Source organism: Hemiscyllium ocellatum, chromosome 34, assembly GCF_020745735.1.
Source record: "Hemiscyllium ocellatum isolate sHemOce1 chromosome 34, sHemOce1.pat.X.cur, whole genome shotgun sequence".
NCBI classification, from domain to species: domain Eukaryota; kingdom Metazoa; phylum Chordata; class Chondrichthyes; order Orectolobiformes; family Hemiscylliidae; genus Hemiscyllium; species Hemiscyllium ocellatum.
The window spans coordinates 18610865-18632498 of NC_083434.1; the positions used below are offsets into that span (position 1 = coordinate 18610865).

A 21634-nucleotide genomic window follows, 5' to 3' on the forward strand; every position below is an offset into this window, starting at 1 on the left:
AGGAGGAGCGCCTCATCTTCCGCCTGGGAACCCTCCAACCACAAGGTATGAATTCAGATTTCTCCAGCTTCCTCATTTCCCCTCCCCCCACCTTGTCTCAGTCGGTTCCCTCAACTCAGCACCGCCCTCCTAACCTGCAATCCTCTTCCTGACCTCTCCGCCCCCACCCCACTCCGGCCTATCACCCTCACCTTGACCTCCTTCCACCTATCCCACCTCCATCGCCCCTCCCCCTAGTCCCTCCTCCCTACCTTTTATCTCAGCCTGCTTGGCTCTCTCTCTCTTATTCCTGATGAAGGGCTTATGCTCGAAACGTCGAATTCTCTATTCCTGAGATGCTGCCTAACCTGCTGTGCTTTGACCAGCAACACATTTGCAGCTACAGTTGTGTACTCCACAACCACCTGATGAAGGAGCGACGCTCCAAAAGTTACTGTGCTTCCAATTAAACCTTTTAGACTATAACCTGGTTTGTGTGATCTTTAACTTTTACATCCCAGTCCAACACCGGCATCTCCAAATCTATCCTCTGAGGTGATTCTGTGGCACTAACTTCCTTATCAATTAAAAATCACTAAACACAAATACCCAGTCATGTATTAGTTTATGGTTTGCAGTACCCTCATGTATCCAATTAACTGCCATGGTGCAGTCATAATTACGCTTCAAAAATGCTCCATGCGCTGTGACAGCTTTGGGACATCTCGAAGACAGGAAAGATATGAAATGAATGAAAGATCTTTCTTTACACCAGTATGCAAACAGAAGTCACAGCAATTTCACCAAAACACTCTCATTGTTCTCGGTGCTTTCACTCCCGCAGGTCAAAGCCACTTAACAACTGGACCCAAGTCTCACCTCATACAATATTAACTGTGATGACCTTCAGAGGGATTAAAAGGAAACACATGCATAAAACATGGAGATGGGATCCGGAAGGGAGTTTCATCATCACATACAGAATGTGGCAGGTGGAAGACATGGCACACGTCTCCGCTGGCTACATCTGTGGGAAGTGCACCCAACTCCAGCTCCTTGAAAACTGTGTTGGAGAACTGGAGCTGGAGGAACTACGGATCATTCGGGAGGCTGAGGGGGTAATTGAGAGGAGTTACCGGGAGTTGGTCACTCCTAAGGCTCAGGACAAGGATAAACAGGTTACAGTTAGGGGGAGGAAAGGGGACAGTCAGACAGTGCAGAGATCCCCTGTCGACATTCCCCTCAGCATTAAGTATACCGTTTTGGATACTGCCGGCGGGGAGGGGGTTGGTGGTGGTGGTGGGAAATGACCTAACAGAGGAAAGCCACAGCAGTCAGTTCTCTGGCACTGAGCCTGACACTGTGGCAAAGGGAAGGGGGCAGAATAGAAAAGTACTCGTGGTAGGGGACTCAATAGTTAGGGGAAAATCGAGAGGAAATTTTGTGGCCAGGATTGGGATTTCCGGAAGATATGTTGCCTCCCTGGTGCCAGGGTCCGGGACGTCTCCAAGCAGGTGCATAAAGGTTCTAAAAGGGGAGATCGAACAGCCAGAAACCTTGTTACATATTGGCACTAATGACATAGCCAGGAAAAGGATCAAGGATATAAAAAGTGATTTCAGGGAGTTAGGTTGGAAGCTGCAAAGCAGGACGAACAGAGTAGTGTTCTCTAGTTTACTACTGGTGCCACGAGATAGCGAGGTGAGGAACAGGGAGCGGGCGCAGCGGATGTAGGAGGGAGAGCTTCAGATATGTAGATAATTGGGATGCCTTCTGGGGAAGGTGGGACCTGTACAAGAAGGACGGGTTGCACCTGAACTGGAAGGGGACCAATGTCCTGGGTGGAAGGTTTGCTCGAGTAGTTTGAGAGGGTTTAAGCTAGTATGGCAGGGGGGTTGGGAACCTGAGCTGTATACCGGAGGTGAGAGTTGATGCAGATGAGGCAATAGCAAGAGGTAGACCAGCTAGTGGGAAGGATTTTCCTGGCAAGGAACCAAGGTATCAGTTAAAGTGTGTTTGCTTTAACACAAGGAGTATCAGGAATAAAAGTGACGAACTTAGAGCATGGATCAGTACCTGGTGCTATGATGTTGTGGCCATAACAGACACATGGGTTTCTCAGGGGCAGGAATGGTTGCTGGATGTGCCAGGGTTTAGAGCATTTAAAAAGAGTAGGGAGGGGGAAAAAAAAAGAGGAGGGGGTGTAGCACTGCTAATCAGAGAGGGTATCACAGCTACAGAAGCTTCCATTGTCGAGGAAGATCTGCCTCCCGAGTCAGTATGGGTGGAAATTAGGAACAGCAAGGGAGCAGTCACCTCTTTAGGGGTTTACTACAGGCCCCTCAATAGCAGCAGGGAGATGGAAGAAAGCATAGGTCGGCAGATTTTTAAAAGTGTGGACGTAGTAGGGTTGTTGTAATGGGTGACTTTAACTTTCCCAACATTGATTAGAACCACCTTCGAGCAGAAGATTTGAATGGAGCTGTTTTTGTAAGGTGCGTTCAGGAGGGTTTCCTAACTCAGTACGTTGATAGGCCGATGAGGGGAGAGGCCATTCTAGACTTGGTGCTCGGAAACGACCCAGGGCAGATATCAGATCTTGTGGTGGGAGAGCATTTTGGTGATAGTGACCACAATTGCCTCACATTCTACATAGCTATGGAGAAGGAGGAGTAGGCAAAATGGGAGGATATTTAATTGGGGAAGATTAGACATTGGGGAAGATGATGCGAATAGACATGAGTTAGGAAGCATGGATTGGGAGCAATTATTCCATGATAAAGGTACTATAGACATGTGGAGACTGTTTAAGGAACAGTTGTTGCAAGTGATGAATAAATATGTCCCTCTGAGACAGGCAAGAAGGGGTAAGATAAAGGAACCTTGGATGACGAGAGCGGTGGAGCTTCTCGTCAAAAGAAAAAAGGTAGCTTACATAAGGTGGAGGAAGCTAGGGTCAAGCTCAGCTCTACACGATTACAGGCAGGTGAGGAAGGAGCTCAAAAATGGTCTGAGGAGAGCCAGGAGGGGGCACGAGAAAGGCTTGGCAGAAAGGATTAGGGAGAACACAAAGGCATTTTACACTTATGTGAGGAATAAGAAAATGGTCAAAGAAAGTGTAGGGCCGAACAGTGGAGTCTGAGGAGTTAGCGGAAGCCCTAAACGAGTTTTTTGCTTCTGTCTTTACTAAAGAAACAAACTTTGAGTGAATGAAACCTTTGAAGAGCAGGTGTGCATGCTGGAATGGATAGAGATAGAGGAAGCTGACGTGCTGAAAATTTTGTCAGACATTAAGATTGACAAGTCTCCAGGCCCGGACCAGATTTGTTCTCGGCTGCTTTGGGAAATGAGAAATGTAATTGCTTTACCACTTGCGAAGATCTTTTCATCCTCGCTCTCCACTGGAGTCGTACCTGAGGACTGGAGAGAGGCAAATGTAATTCCTCTCTTCAAGAAAGGAAATAGGGAAATCCCCGGCAATTACAGACCAGTAAGTCTCACGTCTGTCTTCTGCAAGGTGTTAGAAAAGATTCTGAGGGATAGGATTTATGACCATCTGGAAGAGCATGGCTTGATTAAATGCAGTCAACATGGCTTTGTGAGGGGCAGGTCATGCCTCACAAACCTTACCGAGTTCTTTGAGGATGTGACTAGAAAAGTTGATGAGGATTGAGCGGTGGATGTGGTGTATATGGACTTCAGCAAGGCATTTGATAAGGCTCATTCAGAAGGTCAGGAGAAATGGAATTCAGGGGAACATAGCTGTCTGGATACAGAATTGGCTGGCCAACAGAAGACAGCGTGTGATAGTAGAAGGAAAATATTCTGCCTGGAAATCGGGTGAGTGGTGTTCCACAGAGCTCTGTCCTTGGGCCTCTATTGTTTGTAATTTTTGTTAATGATTTGGATGAGGGGATTGAAGGATGGGTCAGCAAGTTTGCAGATGACACAAAGGTTGGAGCTGTCGTTGACAGTATAGAGGGCTGTTGTAGGCTGCAGCGGGACATTGACAGGATGCAGAGATGGGCTGAGAGGTGACAGATAGAGTTCAACATGGATTAATGCGAGATGATGCATTTTGAAAGGTCGAATTTGAAAGCTGAGTACAGGATTAAGGATAGGAGTCTTGGCAGTGTGGAAGAACAGAGGGATCTTGGGGTGCAAGTACATGGATCCCTTAAAATGGCCACCCAAGTGGACAGGGTTGTTAAGAAAGTATATGGTGTTTTGGCTTTCATTAACGGGGGATTGAGTTTAAGAGTCGTGAGATCTTGTTGCAGCTCTATAAAACTTTGGTTTGACCGCACTTGGAATACTGCGTCCAGTTCTGGTCGCCCTATTATAGGAAAGATGTGGATGCTTTGGAGAGGGTTCAGAGGAGGTTTACCAGGATGCTGCCTGGACTGGAGGGCTTATCTTATGAAGAGAGGTTGACTGAGCTCGGACTTTTTTCATTGGAGAAAAGGAGGAGAAGAGGGGACCTAATTGAGGTATACAAAATAATGAGAGGCATAGATAGAGTCAATAGCCAGGGACTCTTTCCCAGGGCAGAAATGGCTAACATGAGGGGTCATAGTTTTAAGCTGGTTGGAGAAAAGTACAGAGGGGATGTCAGAGGTGGGTTCTTTACACAGAGTTGAGAGAGCATGGAATGCGTTACCAGCAGCAGTTGTAGAGGCAGGGTCATTGGGGACATTTAAGAGACTCCTGGACATGCATATGGTCACAGAAATTTGAGGGTGCATACATGAGGATCAGTGGTCGGCACAACATTGTGGGCTGAAGGGCCTGTTCTGTGCTGTACTGTTCTATGTTCTACGCGCAGGATTCTGCTACAGGGCTGAAAGACCCATCTAATAACAACTGAGATGGTTGAATGGAGCTAATCATAATTAGCAGATACTGATGGTAAAATTTGTAGAAGGAAACAGTCACTGAGCATACCTTGAAGTCATGTCCTTACTGCAACCGAATTCTCACTTTCCCCCAACACCTAAATTATTTCTTGCTTTTCACTCAGTTCATGATTTGCTAGTGAGCCATTAAATATGTTTTGTTACAGCTTAGTTTTGGGGCTTTAGGGATTAACATAGATGAATACTGCCAACAGATTTACCACAGCAGTGGAAAATAACTCTGAATTACTAACTGCTGGCGAAGACCCCACAGTGACTGCACACAAGAATCAGGCCTGATTTATTGTATCTTTCAGATTAGGAGCCATTCAACTCATCTGCTTCAAATTGGACACCTTATAATTCCACCCAAAAAACTTCAACGATAGGGAGGATTAAAAAGTGAAAATTGATTAGGCCCCGGGACAAGGATGCAAACTCTTCTATTTACATATTACTCGAGGTTTCGTTACATAACCTCCCATTTCCAACTGCCCCACCTACTCAAAGTCTTTCCAGCTCTAATTTCTCCAATATATTTATAACTAATAGATAAACCTAAAGAAAATGGAATAAAACGCCCAATATTTCCTCAGTTGCTTCCAGCGATGTCCAGGAGGTTAATTTTTAATTCATAGATACTACAGGGCAAACTTGGGAGTTTTGATAACATTGGTCTTGAAAAACATGTAGGCTAGCCAATGTAGGTTAACCAGTATTTGGATGATGGGTAAGTTGAGATATGGTGTGAATCAGGATTTTGACAGCAGAGTTTTGAAGAGCATGTTGAATAGCATGTGTTTGGGGAGCTGCTGAGCACGAAGGTTTTGAATCAGCTCAACCTTAAGGGTTATAAATAGCATTCACTCAAACGTCCAACTGGTGGAAATTAGTGACCTACTGAATGAACGAATGAGGTTTAGCAGCAAACCATTGGTCCACTGAAACCAAGGTCCTCCAGCGGAACTCCAACTCGCTAAATCATATTAGTTCCTTCAAATTCAAAATGGTGGCACAGCAATCTGCCACAATTTTAAACGGACTTTGTAAGGCATTGGTTGTCCTGTCCATACCGAATGCAGGAGATGGTGACTTATACGGAGGATGGGCATTGTGTTTCTCTCCCAGAGTCAAATTGCAGAGGTTTGAAAAGGATGTATTTTGCTGCTTGAAGGAGAAAGACTTTTGTGTGCCTGCTCTCATGAAAGAACTGAAAGGAAAAATAGAGGATGTGCAGCACCTTCCATTGGGTGGCACAGTAGTTAGCATTGCTGCCTCACAGCAACAGAATTTGAGTTCACTCTTGGGCGATTGTCTGTGTGGAGTTTGCACATTCTCCCTGTGTGAGTGGCTTTCCTCTGGGTGCTCTGGTTTCCAAAGATGTGCAGGTTAGGCAGATTGGCCATGTTAAATTGGCCAGAGTGTGCAGGTTAGGTGCATTAACTATAATAAATGTGGAATTATGGAGATAGGGTGGGATGTTCTTCGGAGGATCAGTGCAGACTCAATACATTTAATGGCCTCTATCTATGATTCAAAATTTTCTGGATGTTCCATAACACCGTACAATCAAAGAAGTGCAGCCACAGCTTAAATATCAAACACGTGGCAGTTAACTTATTTGCAGTAAGATCTCACAAGCAGCGTGAAAACAAAGATATAGTTTGTTTTCTAATAATGTTGGCTACTGGATAAATATTGTCTAAAAGACCAGGTGCACTTCTCCTGCTCCTTTTCAAAAAGATTGCCAATGGGTGTTTTATATCCACTTGAGAGTCAGATCGGGTCTAATCTAATGGCATCTCTAATGCTCAGCTCTCAGCAGGACACTAGAATGACAACTGACAACATATGCTCCAGTCTCTAGCAGTGGGCTTGAACCCATAACCTTTTGACTCCGAGGTGACAGCAATGCCAGTGAGCCACAAGAAGGCTGTGTAACACTGTCTGAGAGTTGGTCTGAAATAATCTCAGAACTCAACTTAGCCTGTCCATTAATGCTTCAATAGTTGACTGCAATAGACACATAACATGAATTTGTGTGTCAGCAGTTGTATAAATAATGCATGGATCTAAAAAAAAATGCAGATTTATTACCAGAAGGCTTTGTTTCAGAAGGCTTAAATCGACTGTCATTCTGCTGTCTGCTTTAAAAAGACTCTCTTGGTCAATCACTGGGTCCTGTTGACAGCAAATACTTTTAGCCAGCACCTGACTGCCATTTTATCATTCACTCCACTCAATTTCGAGAAGGCAGGGATTGTATCTCGTAAATACATTCCTGCACTGAGCTGAGGAATTAATACAGAGCATTTTGGAACTCCAAGGATCATTAACTGTGTCTGTCAGACATTGAGAAAGTCTGTAAAAAATTTACAGTTGTTTCATGGGAAACATGAGCTAAACATTAGTGAGTTTGTCCCAACTAGACGGGATCCCAGACAGAAGGAGGGAAGGAGGAAGGAAGTAGGGGACACGGAGAGGAATAGGAGAGGGTGCAAGGAGAGTAAGAGAGAGGGAAATGAGTGGGACCAGGGATGAGGTGTAAAGAAGGTGGGGTAAGATGGGTGAGAGGAGAAGAGGAAGAGAAGAAGAGGAGATAGTAGGTGAAGTGGGTGGTGGGGGGGGAAAGAGAGCAAGAGAACACGTTATGGTATAGGAAGAGAAAGGAACAAGGAAGAAAGACCCAGAGAAAACAAGAAGGTAATGAGAGAGACACAAACTGAAAGACAGTGATTGCTAATTTTGTTTTTAAAACATAATCAAACTCTTAAAAAAAAAAATCAGTTTTTGTTTTGAGGTGGGGTTGCAATGCTTTAGTTTGAAATCTGCAAACAGTGGTCAGTGGAAACAGGCCCTGAATGCCGGGGTTACTGTGAAGGGGAAAAAAAATCTTTAGAATTAACCTGGTTCAGGTCAGACTTGGGAACTGTTGACAACAAATCAGGACTGTCCATGGATATTTATGTAAAATATCCAGAAAGACCTAAAGTTTGAGCAGTTCAACTTGGACGCCAGTCAGTTTGCAATAAATGAGTGCAAGTGGTATCTGCTTGTAAACATGTCTTGGGGAGTAGCAGGCTTTGATGTGCTAGTAAATTTAAACACAGACAGGAAACCACATGTCTGAGATCAGACACACAATTCACGTCCAACCAACGGTACAGTGCATGACGCAGAGGCAGACAGATAATCTGTTTTCAGTTAATGTAAAAAGAGAAGAAGGACAGGGGGATTCTTCAACTGCTGCTGATTAAACAGTGACTTCAATCTTACTTTGTGAAACTGTTACAAAAGAATCCAGCTCTTACCGAGTTTACAGAACGCAGGCTCTTCTGCACTGGTAGTTTACACTTAACAGAAGGGCTTCAGGGAGGTTCATTCATCAAAAGGACCTTCATTACGAGCCATGCATATTTTAATCCCCATTGTCTAATTTGTCCTGTTGTCCCTCCAACAACTTTGTGGATGAACAAAAGTCTCTATCTGTAAAATGCTGGGAAGACCAAAGCAGTTATCCTTGGTCTCATCCCCAAGCTTTGTTCTTTAGTCACCAACTTTATCCCTCTGCGTAACAAAGCTCAATATTGAACCATGCTGTTTGCAACCATGGTGTCTCATTTGAACTGGAGCGGTGCTTCCAATTCCCTGTCTTTCCATCAGTAAGGCAGCTTACTTTCATTTCTGTAACATTGCTTATCTCTGTGTCAGTTCAACTGTTACTGGTCATTCACATTTTTATTGCCTTGAGATTAGACTATTCAAATCTCCTTCTATCCAGCTTCCCATATTGTACACTTTGTAACTTGTAATCCGTCCAAATCTTTTCTGCCTGAATTCATCCTGTCTATTTTTGCCTGCAGATTTAGGCATTGGGGGTTTCTAGATTAGGAACGAATCTATCCTCTTTTCCACATTCTTCAGTAGCTTCACCCTTCACCTTTGTTACCTCCCCCAGCTCTGTAACCATTTTTGATTAGGGTGCTTCTTCAATTCCTGCCTCTCGCATATCCCTGCTTTTCTTCATCTCACATTGATGATTATGTCTTCACCCACCTAGGCCCTAGACTCTACAGTAGCCTTCCGGAACATCTGCATCTTTATTGCTCTCTTCCATTAAAATGCTTCTTAAAACCTATTTCATACCAAGCTTCGATCACATGTCTAACATTACCTTATAGAACTCAAAAATCAACTTGTGTTTGAAAGCTTGCTCCTGCAAACTACTGTAGGGTATTATTAAAAAAAGGTCCTTTATTAAGGCAAATTGTTCTTGTTAGAAAGTTACTCCAGTCTGAAACATCACTTTTCCTCCAACATTTCCTTTCAAATGAAAAGTCATGGATTGAAGAGAAAGTTTCCAGCAACAGGAATTCCTGACACAGTCTTTTCAAAATGGGTTTTAATGAGCCCCATACTAAGTAAAATTAGCTGAATTGATCCCCAATATATGAAAAGTTCAGTAACTTTGGCAACTGAATTAAGAGCACGCAGAAGTCTACTCGTCATTAACATTGCAAAACCTCAAAAGATTCAAATACAAGATTTTAAAAACAGCTACGTTTAAAGTAGTGAAATAATTATTTTGACTTCTTATATCAATGTGGATATTATAACTGGATGCTCATCACAGAATTCCTCTTCCAAAGATTACACAACATTAAAAAATTAATTATACACCTCCAAGCTGCAATAACTCAGAAGGAGAATAAGGGGGCAGGAGGAGTTATGAAATTTATCGACATCTGGGGGTGTTCCAGTACTGCACAACATCTGTAATTAGGGAATCTTGGATTTTTAAAACTCTTCATGCTCCACAAGTCATTTTTGAAGTTGTCACAGTATCTTTACACTTGTCCTTTGCAGAGTAATATGAAAGAGTGGAGAGATTCTCAGATTAGTTCACTCGACTGATTCCTAGGATGAAGAAATCATCTTGAAGAACAGTTGAGCAGTTTGGACCTATTCTAGTGCAGGAGAATGAAGGAGGATCTTTTTGAAACATACAAGAATACAAGGAGACTGGACAGAGTGGTTGCTGAGGAAATCTAGAATTAGGATGAACGTTTAATAATTAGGGCTCTCCCATTTAAGAATGTGATGAGGCAACATTTTTTTCTCTTGAAGAGGTTGTGGGTCTATGGACATCTGTTCCCCAGACAGCAGTGGAAGCTGTGCTATTCAATTTATTCAAGGCTGAGTTCATGAGACTGTTGATCAAGAGGGGATCAAGGTCATGACGGGACAGGGTGATGCAGGGGAGGGCAGATAGAAAAATAGAATAGAGCTTACAATCTGATCAGCCAATGCTCTTATCCACAGACAGAGCAGGCTCGAGATCTGCTCGACTTGTGCTGCTCTTTTGGTTCTTTCTCAGCTCTGATTAAAGGTCTGATAGGTTAAAGGCACACAGAACTACCACAATGAGGAATAAGTTTCAGCTTCAATTCCAACTTACCAACGTCGTCAGTAAATATTAGTTTTCTGTTGCATTCATCAGCCACCGAGCATGAGCAGATGTAGAAGATAGAGCCAGGAACTTTCTTCTCTTTCATCTTGCATTCTGTATTATTGTAATCATCTAGCAGGTGTCCATACAGAGAAATGGCTGGATTATGGCACAGTGTTTCAACAGTTACATTGGCATCTTGTCGTCTCCTGAAGGTGAAGATAAAGCAGGGGTGCATAAAACAGGAAAAAAGATCTGAAAGAAGTCGAAGAGGGGACTTTGATAATTAAGAATGGAGCACACCAGAAGAGGCAAAAGACACAATACAACCCCTAATCCAAGTCTCACATATCAAAAAGAAACAGACCTCTGTTTTTCTCTCCTTGCATGCGTGAAGTGATAAATGGTTTGCAGAACCAGAGAAAACATGCCCTCTGTTGAATGTATTGAAAACTAAGGAACACAATCTTAAATTCAGAATTAGGCATTAGAAGAGGAAAAGCTGGAAGTATTATGTGATGCAATGAAAGGACAATGGAAAGCTAGAACTCTCTTCCTTAAAAGCCTGGGGATGCTGTGACCAACTGATTTTTTTTAAGCACGAGAACAATGCATTTTTGTTTGATAAGGGCATCGAGGTGATATGGAACAAACGTGGGGCAAAGAGGTAGGGATTGAGAGAGAATTCCACATTACCGCGATCCATTGTTTTTCTGATTTCACTCTTAATTCACTGCCCTAAATTTAATATTGCACTCCCTGGCTTCCAACTAGGAAATATCCTCTTTACATCTCCCTTACTACATCCTGTTATGGTTTTAACCATCTCCCACATTTCCCTCTGACCTTGAGAATGCAAAGGAATATAAACTCTTATGGCAAAACTTAATTTAATTTAACCCACTGTAGATTGATGGACCATCAGCATACTGTACAACAATGGTGTCTAAATGATGAAATGACAAGGTGAGTATCCCATGATTACAGAGAAAACAGGAAGATTGAGGCTGTATTAGGTTTTAATAAAATGCGTGTAAATGAATTATTTTAGAAAGAACTATAGACCCAAGAAAAAGTACTTTGGGAAGCTACATAGCATTAACTCCCTTACATACAAGAAAATGCCTACAGGGTTTGTGAATTACATGGTAGAATCTCTTTACTTTGTGCATATGATCAGCCTATATCCTTGATATAACTGGGGTTACTCAGTAAGAAACTAATAACAATAAGAAATTAATGGGCCTTCAATTACAGCCCCACAAGCTAATGGAGATTGGATGACTTGGAGTAGTCAATTAAAAACCACCACCACCACCAACTAACAATCGAAAAGAATGAACTTCACTTTATGTAATACCTTTAATAACCTCAGGACATTCATCCGGATTTTAAAATCAATTAGCAGGAAAGATGCCAGTCACTTTGCACACGAAAAGCTTCCCACCAATAACAATGAGGTAAAATGACTTCATTATCTACTTAAGGTTCTAATTGAACAGTAAATCATGGCCAGGATGCTGGGAAAATGTCCTTGCTTTTCCTTAAATGTTACAGAGATCTTTTATACTCCTCTGAATATATCAGCATATAAAATACATGTTAGGAGATGAAAATGCCAAATGCACTGAAATCAGAATAAATTGGGAAGAGAAAGGTGTCCTTACCAGATGGAGACACACACTTCTTCCTTCTTCGCACAGATGGAGTTAATGCTGCAGTTAACAGTGCAAACACCACTGTTGGTGCAATTGGTGGGCTCGATGTCACAGAACCGGCAAAGATTACTCCCCACGAATTGGTCGGGCATCATGAATCGTTTCACTGGTGTCAGAAAGAAAACAACTTTTTAGCTTTCTTACTAAATCAATATGCATGGACTTCTATTCTAAACAAAGAACAAAAATACACAACCTTTGCAATAGAAATCTTTGTAAGTGTTAAGCTTGACTCCAGTATCTGGCAGGAAAAAGAACAGAGCAAGATCACAAATATGATGAAACATTGGAAGTACTTCATTAGCATTTTGGGATATACTAAGGGTATAACAATGCTGGTCAGTGTTTCTATCCTTTCCAAACATCTTGTGCTCAGAAATTCTAAAAAGGATGGTTGGAATGAATATATTCTAATAGTTTTCAACTTATTTTCCTCTTCCCAATTTTCTTTCCCTCAGTCCTTCCTGGAATCTGCCTTTCACAAGTATTTGGAAACATCAGGTTATTGTCCATCCCCAAATAGCACCTATTCTAGTATACAGGCATCACAGTAACCTCCCATCCTCTTGAAACCCCACTTCATTCTGTCCTCTCAAAATCCATACCCACTTGCATTATCCAGAGAAGGTTACTGGCTGATCACTTTCACATTCCTTCAGCTCAGAAAAGGTCATAATGAATCTTAGCCTCTCTTCAGATTCCGCAGTTAAAAAGATTAGGAAGCTCGTCTAAGTCAGAATTCTGTATGAGCGACAGTCCATCCATCACCATTAACCTCCACCAGTGCTGCTGCTATATTTTGTTTTCAGGACGTACTGCAGCCACTCAGCATGGTTTCATAGACAGCACCTGGAAAACTCATCCTAGAAGATGCATGGAAATATCACCATTACCAAGATCACCTTCAAGTGCAACACCATTCTAACCCGGAGACATGTCAGTTGTCCATCATTGTTGTTAAAATCTTGGAGTTTTCTTCCGGACTGTGATGTACCTTCACCATGTGGATTATATTACTATTCAACACAGCAGCTCATCACCACCTTCTCAAGGGGAACGAATAACAACCAATAAATGCAGCCCTGATCAGCAATGCCAATATCCAGAGAATGAATGCTTGGAAATATTCAGTAATCAAACTAGAACCTTTCCAATCTGTATGGCTCAGTACTGTGCAGTTCATCAACCCACACAATAATTGGTGAAATGTATACTTGAGATTTATATTTCATGAATAATTGGTTTGTAGACTTTCCTTTTGAGTATTAATTCCTTTAAAAAAAATTTATTCACCGACAGGCTAGACTGCTAATTGAGTGTTTAGGTGCTATGATCTACTTCCTACAACAGAAACCAGTTTGTGGCTGTCAGGTGTTCCCTAGATTGACTTGAACTTTAACCAAAAACTCCAGAAAGTGCTTATGTCAAGGAGTCAGAGCTATACAGCATGGAAACTGACCCTTCAGTCTAACTGGAGTCCAGACATCCGAACTTAACCTAGTCCCATTTGCTAGCATTTGGCCCATATCTTGCTAAACTTTTCCTATTCATATACCCAGCCAGATGCCTTTTAAAATGTTGAACTTATACCAGCCTCCACTGCTTCTCCTGGTAGCTCATTTTATACACACACCACCCTCTGCATGAGAAAGTTGCCAGTTAGGTCTTTTTTAAAATCTTTCACTTTAAACTTTTACACTCTATTTTTGGACTCCGCTAGCCCTATGCATGCCCCTCATGATTTTATAAACCTCTATAAAAGTCACCCCTCAACCGATGCTCCAGGGAAAATAGCCCCAGCCTATTCAGGCTCTTCCTTTAGCTCAAACCCTCCCACCCTAGCAACATTCTTGCAAATCTTTTCTGAACCCTCTCAAATTTCATAACATGCACTTCGGCGGGTCGGTGTGGACTTGTAGGGCCAAAGGGCCTGTTTCCATATTGCAAGTAATCTAATCTAATCGAATCCTTCCTATAGCAAGGAGACCAGAATTGAACGCAGCATTCCACAAGTGGCCTACCCAATGTGCTACTACATGACATCCCAACTCCTTACTGTCCTTAGATCATATACAGTGCTTCAAAAGCCAATTAGCACATAGCATGTTCCTCCAAATAAATGATCAGGATGAATACACTGTCTACAAATCCCTCAGGTTGTGTGTCTGTGGTGCTCTCTCAACATTAGGGCTTCGGCCCAGTGAGTGGATAAGCTCAAAAATGGAAAACATTCCAGCACTCTCAGGTAATTGAGGAAGGGTGACGGTGGTGATGGGACATGGGAAGGCTAAACAGCAGCACTCCAGCTGCTCTAAAGAAGGTCCACATTCAAGTTAAAATATTTCAAACAACTAAATGGCAGTGCATTGTCCTCTAGGTTTATTTTAGGATCATCTGTATGTGGAATTTGTTTTCTCATTGCAGCTAGAGTGGAATATCTCCAAGGCAAACTAACATTACAGTGGTATTCTCTTACATCATGTGGGAAAAAAAAACCCTCCATCTGCTAGTACTAATCTAACTAGCCATTCAGCCCTGGCTTGTAATGACCTTCTGCTCCTGCCCTCTGGGGGTGGGGGGCTGCTTAGACTACCTTTCTATACTTGAAATATGGGTTGTCATGCCATCATATCTCCAGGCTACAGTGTCTGTACTACCAGAATGTTCACAAAGATGCCATGATATAAACTAGGATATACATGATATCAAGTGTTGGCCACTATTCAAATCACCTCATCACAGCAGCAATTTTGAGTGGGTAGCCACTGCTGTAAAACCTGTGGGGTATCTTTTATAATTAAGGGCCAACGACTGACTTACATACTTCCATAATATTGTGTATCAATATTAAATAGATTAGATTAGGTTAGATTCCCTACAGTGTGGAAACAGGCCCTTCAGACAAGTCCACACCGACCCTCCGAAGAGCAATCCACCCACTCATTCCCTTCTGATAATCCACCTAACACTATGGGCAATTTAGCATGGCCAATTCAGCTAACCTGCACATGTTTGAACTGTGGAAGGAAACCCACACAAACACAGGGAGAATGCGCAAACTCCACACAAACAGTTGCCCGAGGCGGGAATTGAACCTGGGTCCCTTGCGCTGTGAGGGGCAGCAGCGCTAACCACTGAGCCACCGTGCTAATCTAATAGCGACATATTGTACAATTCTGGGATTGTGAAACAGGAGATATAATTTTATCCAGCACATTTAAAAAAAACAGAGTTTAAGAGGGAACATTTAACACATTTCTGCCAATCTGCATAACCACACTGAAACTGTACCAATGCATTGGGCAGGCCGTGACCTGTCACAGAGTCTGAAGTTCAACTAGCCATTAATATTTATTGCACATTACTAATGAAGACAATACAGCCCATTTCCTAGATTGGTTACCAAGCAAAGTTTTCCTAAAAGCAGGAGAGAGAGAATAAATTGAAATGCAGGGCACACTCTACCTTATCAAACAACTACCAAATATTTAATGGCATGAATGTGACAAAGTTCAATTTAAATTTTGTATCTCACACACACACACACACCGGAAACAAAGACATAATGTGCAGCAACACCTCTGCAAAAATCATTACTTTGCCTCAAAAGTGAAAGTGCAGCAGTATGATTCATTCAGGAATGTGAGTTTTACACTGGTGCAAGAACTTGAAAGCAGTTTGCCCACCTCTCAAGCATGGTGCACTAGTAATGTGCTTTCATTACTATTGCGCAGCCCTTTTGATGACCTTGAAAAGTTATGGATATAGAATTGACATTGGTATAAAATAACAGAGGTTGAAAGGAAAACCTGAAGGCCTGCTCCCAGATCCCTTGAGTAAAGCTAACAAGGTTATGTAACATTGCACCCGGACATGACAAACAGATTTTACTGTTTGAGATTTCCCAATTTCCTTATGAACTGAGCCACTGTCTAATCTTTCAATGAATACACAAAATATACTGCTATTGTACTTCACAAGGCAACAAATCCAGAGTGACATTTGATAATTCTTTTCCTTCCCACAGCCTGGTGTCCAGCACTACTTGATTGAAGGTATTCAGGTCTATTGTCAATCCCTATTGGTCCACATGTGACTTCCATTAAGCATTTCAGAAGAGATTTTATGAGATTAATAACAGTAACTTTGTTGCCGGAGTGACATTTGGAGTGATCAGCAGACTGTGCAGATTGTCTGAATGCTGGGAGGAAGTAAGTTACCTGATGGTGATGATTAACCATGTTGTTACTAGCGTGCTGAACATGTCAGTCTTGCGCAATTTAAAAGCTGGGTCAAGAATGACTGAGTCTTGATTTTTTTTCTCTTTCATCAGATGGCTACTGGCTCCTTGTCGCGAACACTGTAACACTTACAAAAATTGTTCATGGGAAGTTGGTATTGCTGGCTAGGCTCACATTTATTGTACATCTCTGCCCAGTGGGCAGTTAAGTGTCAACCACATTATTATTGGTCTGGAGGCACATGTACTCCAGATCAGATAAGGATGGAAGATTTCCTTGTCTAAAGTGAATAAGAAAAGTCATTATAACAAAGTCACCATTTGGCAAGCTTTTTATTACAGATTTTAAAAATTTAAATTCAATTTTCATCATCGGCTATGGTAGGATTTGAACCAAAGTTCACAGAACCTTTACTGGGGCTTTAGATTACTTGTCTATTGTCATTAGTACTGGGTTGTCTCCCTTTCCTCAAAACATGGTCTTGCTTTAGAGAAAAACAGGCTGTAAATTGACAGATCAGTCTGAGGAGGAGTTCCAAATGATGAGGTTCTTTCTGCCTTCTTGTTGAATTGTAAGTGTTTTTGCCAGATTTAAACTTGGGGTTTTTCCCATTTCAAAATCCGATTTAAGTTGAAGGTGAAATATACAACCATGTTATTTTCTGACAGATAACAACCCTTAGCACAACGCATATCACCCCTAATAGACTGACTTTACAGATAGCATGAACATAAAGAAATGAGAGAAGTTAATTTATACTTTTATTGCACCTTTCACAACAGAATTTGCCATCCTATACCCACCTATCATGGTTGCTCATAGCTTATGCCCCAGTCACCCACATGACCTTTTACAGTGCCTCTACCAATTCAGCATCAACTTAAACCATACTCACCACCCTTTGCTCTTTCCCCTCAAATGCTAACTCATTACTGACCCACACATGCATTAATTAGGAGGCACCATGACATAAAATAAAAAAGTTACCAGCCTTTTAGTTACGTGCCTATTACAAAATACATTTTTGTTGATACAAATAAACATTTAATATCAAGAAATTTCAAAAACATTTCCCTTATGATAATAAGCATTTCACTTAAATAAGCTAAGATTTGTATAAACAAACTTCTCCCTCAAGTACTGAAAAATGTAATGCCCATAAACATTTCCATTCAATATGCAGGTAGAGTTATTCATTAATAGGCCCTTCGCTATGAAAATGATTGTTCGGGAAATCAGTCATGCAGCACATCGCCCATAAAAAGATTTAATGTGTCCAGGCCACTCAAACACCTTGCAGGATTTTTCTTTAAAAAACTGAACATCAGATGTTTTGGATCATCTCTTGACAACTATGCAAGACCCAGCAAGTTTGTACACATTTATACCAATGAGCTGCATTCCCGTATTGCCAAAAGGATGCCCGACTGCTCTCAAAGGATACCTTACCTCTACCAAAGATGTCCTGGGACCAGATGCAAAGGAATACTTTATCTATCTAAAAAGGGAAGAACTGCAAAATTCATCCAGCACTCTCACCACCTCATGCTCACACACTGCTTGTACTCTCTCCATGCCAACTGATGCAATCTAGTGCCCTCTGTACACCCCCAAGGCACCTCATACCCTTAAGCCAACTGAATCCTTATTTTCATCTTCATCTAACAACCCCATTGAATATCCTGGATAAATGCAGCTCCATCAACACTGAAGCAGCTCAAAACCATGCAGACGAAGCAATTTGCACAAATCAATAGGGGCCATATTTAACAACTTCAACATTCACTCCATTCGTGCAGTGCAGATTAAATTAGGATGCTCTGCAACTATTCATCAAGGTTCCTTTGATAGCAAACCATAACCACCTTGGAAGACAAGTGTTGCAGAAGCTGCACTTATGCACAAAGATACATGCCACTTGGTGCACTGCCACCTGTATGTTCCTCTCCAAAATGCACAGCATCCTGATGTGTACATACAAATCGCCATTATTTCACTATCACGAAGACAAAATCCTGCAAATACCTCCCTAACAGCACTGTAGATGTCCCTGAGGTCCCTTTAAAATGGAAGTGGTTGTGGGTTTGGAAGGTGCTAAGGATTTTTAGTGAATTTCTGCAGTGCATTGTGTAGATCGTACACACTGCTGCTACTGAGCCTTAGTGGTGGAGGGAGTGGATGCGGTGCTAATAAACTGGGCTGCTTTGTCCTGGAATGTGTCAAGCTTCTTGACTGTTGTTGGGGCTGTACTCATCCAGGCAAGTGGGAGCATTCCATCACAATCCTCTACTGTATCAATTAGATGATGGACAGGCTGTGGGGAGTCAGCACGTGATTACCTCGTCTGTGTATCCCTATTTTCTGACCTGCTGTTGTAGCCACGGTGTTTATGTGGCAAGTCCAGTTGAGTTTCTGGTAAACGGTAACCCCAAGGGTGTTCACAGTGGGGTATTCAGTGATAGTAACATGATTGAATGTCAAGGGGCAGTGATTAGTTTGCCTCTTATTAAAGATGGTCATTGACTGGCATTTGTGATGCTTGAATGTGACTTGCCACTTGTCAACCCAAGACTGGATATTGTCCAGGGCATGGGCATGGACTTGGGAGCAGGTTCTGTGATTTTGGATAAATTCCAGCATATGTACCAGAGTGATGCACTTAAAAAAAGTGAAGCCCTATCTGTCCTTCCAGCTCTATATGAAAAATCCCATGAACCTTTTTCAAAGAGAAACTAGAGTCTTGGTCAATATCTATCCCTCTAACAATGACAAAAAAAAATGGGTAACCTTGTCTTTTCTCCATTGCTGTAAGAGCTTGCTGCTTGTAAATCATCTGCCGTATTGCCTACATTACAGCTGTGACTACACTTCAAAAGTACTTTGAGATGTCTAATGGTCATGACAGGCACCATATCAATGCAAGTCTTTATTTTTGCACCTCAGAGCACAGAATATTCCCCCCCTTTCCCAATATTGTGGAAGAGGCAAAAAAATAAATAAATTCAGGCCAATTAGAAGGGGTGCATTCTGGAGAACTGTCGTCAAATGGGAGACAAAACTAGTCAGAAAGGCCACTCGAATTCTGAATAACGTAAAATGGTAACCACCTTTCACTGATGGAGGAGTTGAGTTTTTTTTAAAAAGACAGAAAGCCGGGTCAGTGTTTATGCAGGTTGCTAATATAAAAGTGATAGTTTCCCCCGGCATACAGTGTATCAATAGTGGAAGTAAGTGTATGAGGCCTCTGCTGAACTCAAGCTTTGTCCATTGATCACCATTTTCCTTGAAACTTGTGCATGTGGGGAAGTCTGGGCAGTGGGATAAATAATCTATGTATAGCCTCACTTTTCAGTCCCTGGGATAACAGGCAGTGTTGGCTCTCCATGGAGCCCAGCAAACAAATCAATTCTGTTTTGCTTACATTCTTCATGCTGCTCAAAAGATTATTGCAGCTGTCTCCTGTTTGAACAGAGTCAGTGATCAGCAAACAAGCCAGCACAAGTCCCAGAGGGGAGCAGAGAGCTCCAATGGCCTGCTTCAACACAGCAATGGAATGCTTTAAGCGGCTAAATATAAATCCTAAGGTGGAAACAACGCCCTGACTGTGTGCCATGTGACACTATCTTCAGATCCAAAGCTTGCCTTTTGCAAGCTCTTGCTGAGATGTCAGCGAACTAAAAATACAAAAAGCAAAAGGGAAGTTTTAGGACAAAGGAAAATAATTTTATCAGCCCTTTGTTGAGGCCTCAGTTTTAAACAAAATTTTCATGAAATCACTCACTAGCAGTTAAAATACAACAATGGTTTCTGCAATTCTTAATTAAAGAATAATTACTTGGTATTGCTGTATATTTTGTTTGGTTTGTCAGAACTGAAGTCTCCTTCTTGATACACTGAATTCCATTTATTATTCCCTCAGTCAAAATCCATTGGTGGGGCATATGTCCCTAAAGACTGTATACATATTATCTGTATATTCTTCCAATGTAGCAGACAACAGGCAAAAACCAAGTGGAGGCTGAGATTTTATGACTTATGGATCTTCAGAGACCACTTTCATCATTTAACCCTGTGCAGAACTAAAAGGCGCTCACCTCTTCAAAATTAAACCATCATAACAACAAAGTTTGACACGTCAACCGTGACTCAATTGGTAGCAGTCTTGCCTCAGAGCCAAAAATGATTGAGGGTTCAAGTCCCACTTAGAGAGTTAAACACTCCAATAAACATGGATGGGGCAGTGCTGGCCTGTAGGAGGCACCATATCTAGGAAACGACATTAACCTGAATCCACACTCATCTTCTCAAGTGAATGTGGTACAATTTCAGAGAATTTGGGAATTCTCCACATCCTGTGGTATCGATTCCCTCAGCCAATATCACTGAAAGACTTTGTGCTTCTGAACACAATTAATACCCATTTCAGGCCTCATCCTGCTTCCACTAGCATTCAACCAGCAGTGGGTGGGCCAGTCACCAAGCAAACCTGATTATGGTTGCATCTGTGCTCCTTTGAGGGTTCCACATTGAGGGGCACTGTGTGTCCGATTCCGCCACCTGGCAACAGATGGGCGGTACTGTCTGGAGACAACCCCCCTTAACCCTTGCTACCTAACCCCTCAATTCCACTACCATGACTCCCATCCTGCCTTGACTCCTCTGTGGCATAAATGGTTCATTTTCTGATTGATACGTATGGCACAGCATTCAGCCAATACTGGGGCATCAATTTTTACAATTTATATACAATCACTTGGATGAAGGATCCTCAGACATTGTTGCTAAATCTGCTGCTATTACAAAGATAGGTAGGAAGTGGGTTTAGGGTTAGAAGAGGGTATAAAAGGAGACTACAAAGAGATATGAAAGTGAGCAAAGATCTGGGTGATAATGGGGGATACTGTGAAATTGTTTAATTTGGCAGACAGAATAAAAACATTATCTAAATGGTGAGAGATGCAGAGAGAATCTGGAAGAAATAATGCATGAAGCTCACAACCTTAGTATGCAAGTAATTAGGAAATTTTGTGTTGCAGATGTTTCGTCCCCTGTCGAGGGGACATCCTCAGTGCTTGGGAGCCTCCTGTTAAGCACTTAACAGGAGGCTCCCAAGCACTCAGGATGTCACCTAGACAGGGGACGAAACGTCAGCAACACAAATTCCCAGTTCGGCGAACAGAACAACAATGAGCACCCGAGCTACAGATCTTCTCACAAACTTTGAGTAATTAGGAAAGCTAATACAATATTATGATTTGTTGTGGGGGGGGGGAAATAAGATACAAAAATAGGGAAGTTATGCTTCAGTTCCACAGGGCATTGGCGAGAGCATATCTGGATGCTGTTAGTAGT

The 21634-nt window shown here is 42.0% G+C and overlaps 1 protein-coding gene across 2 annotated transcripts in view; it reads right to left on the reverse strand.

Annotated features, from left to right (window-relative positions):
- tgfbr2b (transforming growth factor beta receptor 2b) overlaps positions 1-21634 on the reverse strand; it is a 78761-nt gene that overhangs the window by 42595 nt on the left and 14532 nt on the right. Inside the window, exons 2-4 of one of the 2 annotated variants that reach the window (XM_060850318.1) lie at positions 12238-12282; positions 11991-12147; positions 10333-10532 (exon numbers count right to left, since the gene is read on the reverse strand). In XM_060850318.1, coding sequence (XP_060706301.1) covers positions 10333-10532; positions 11991-12147; positions 12238-12282 — 402 coding nt within the window. The remainder of the gene's footprint in view (positions 1-10332; positions 10533-11990; positions 12148-12237; positions 12283-21634) is intronic. The other variant, XM_060850319.1, reaches the window with a different exon arrangement.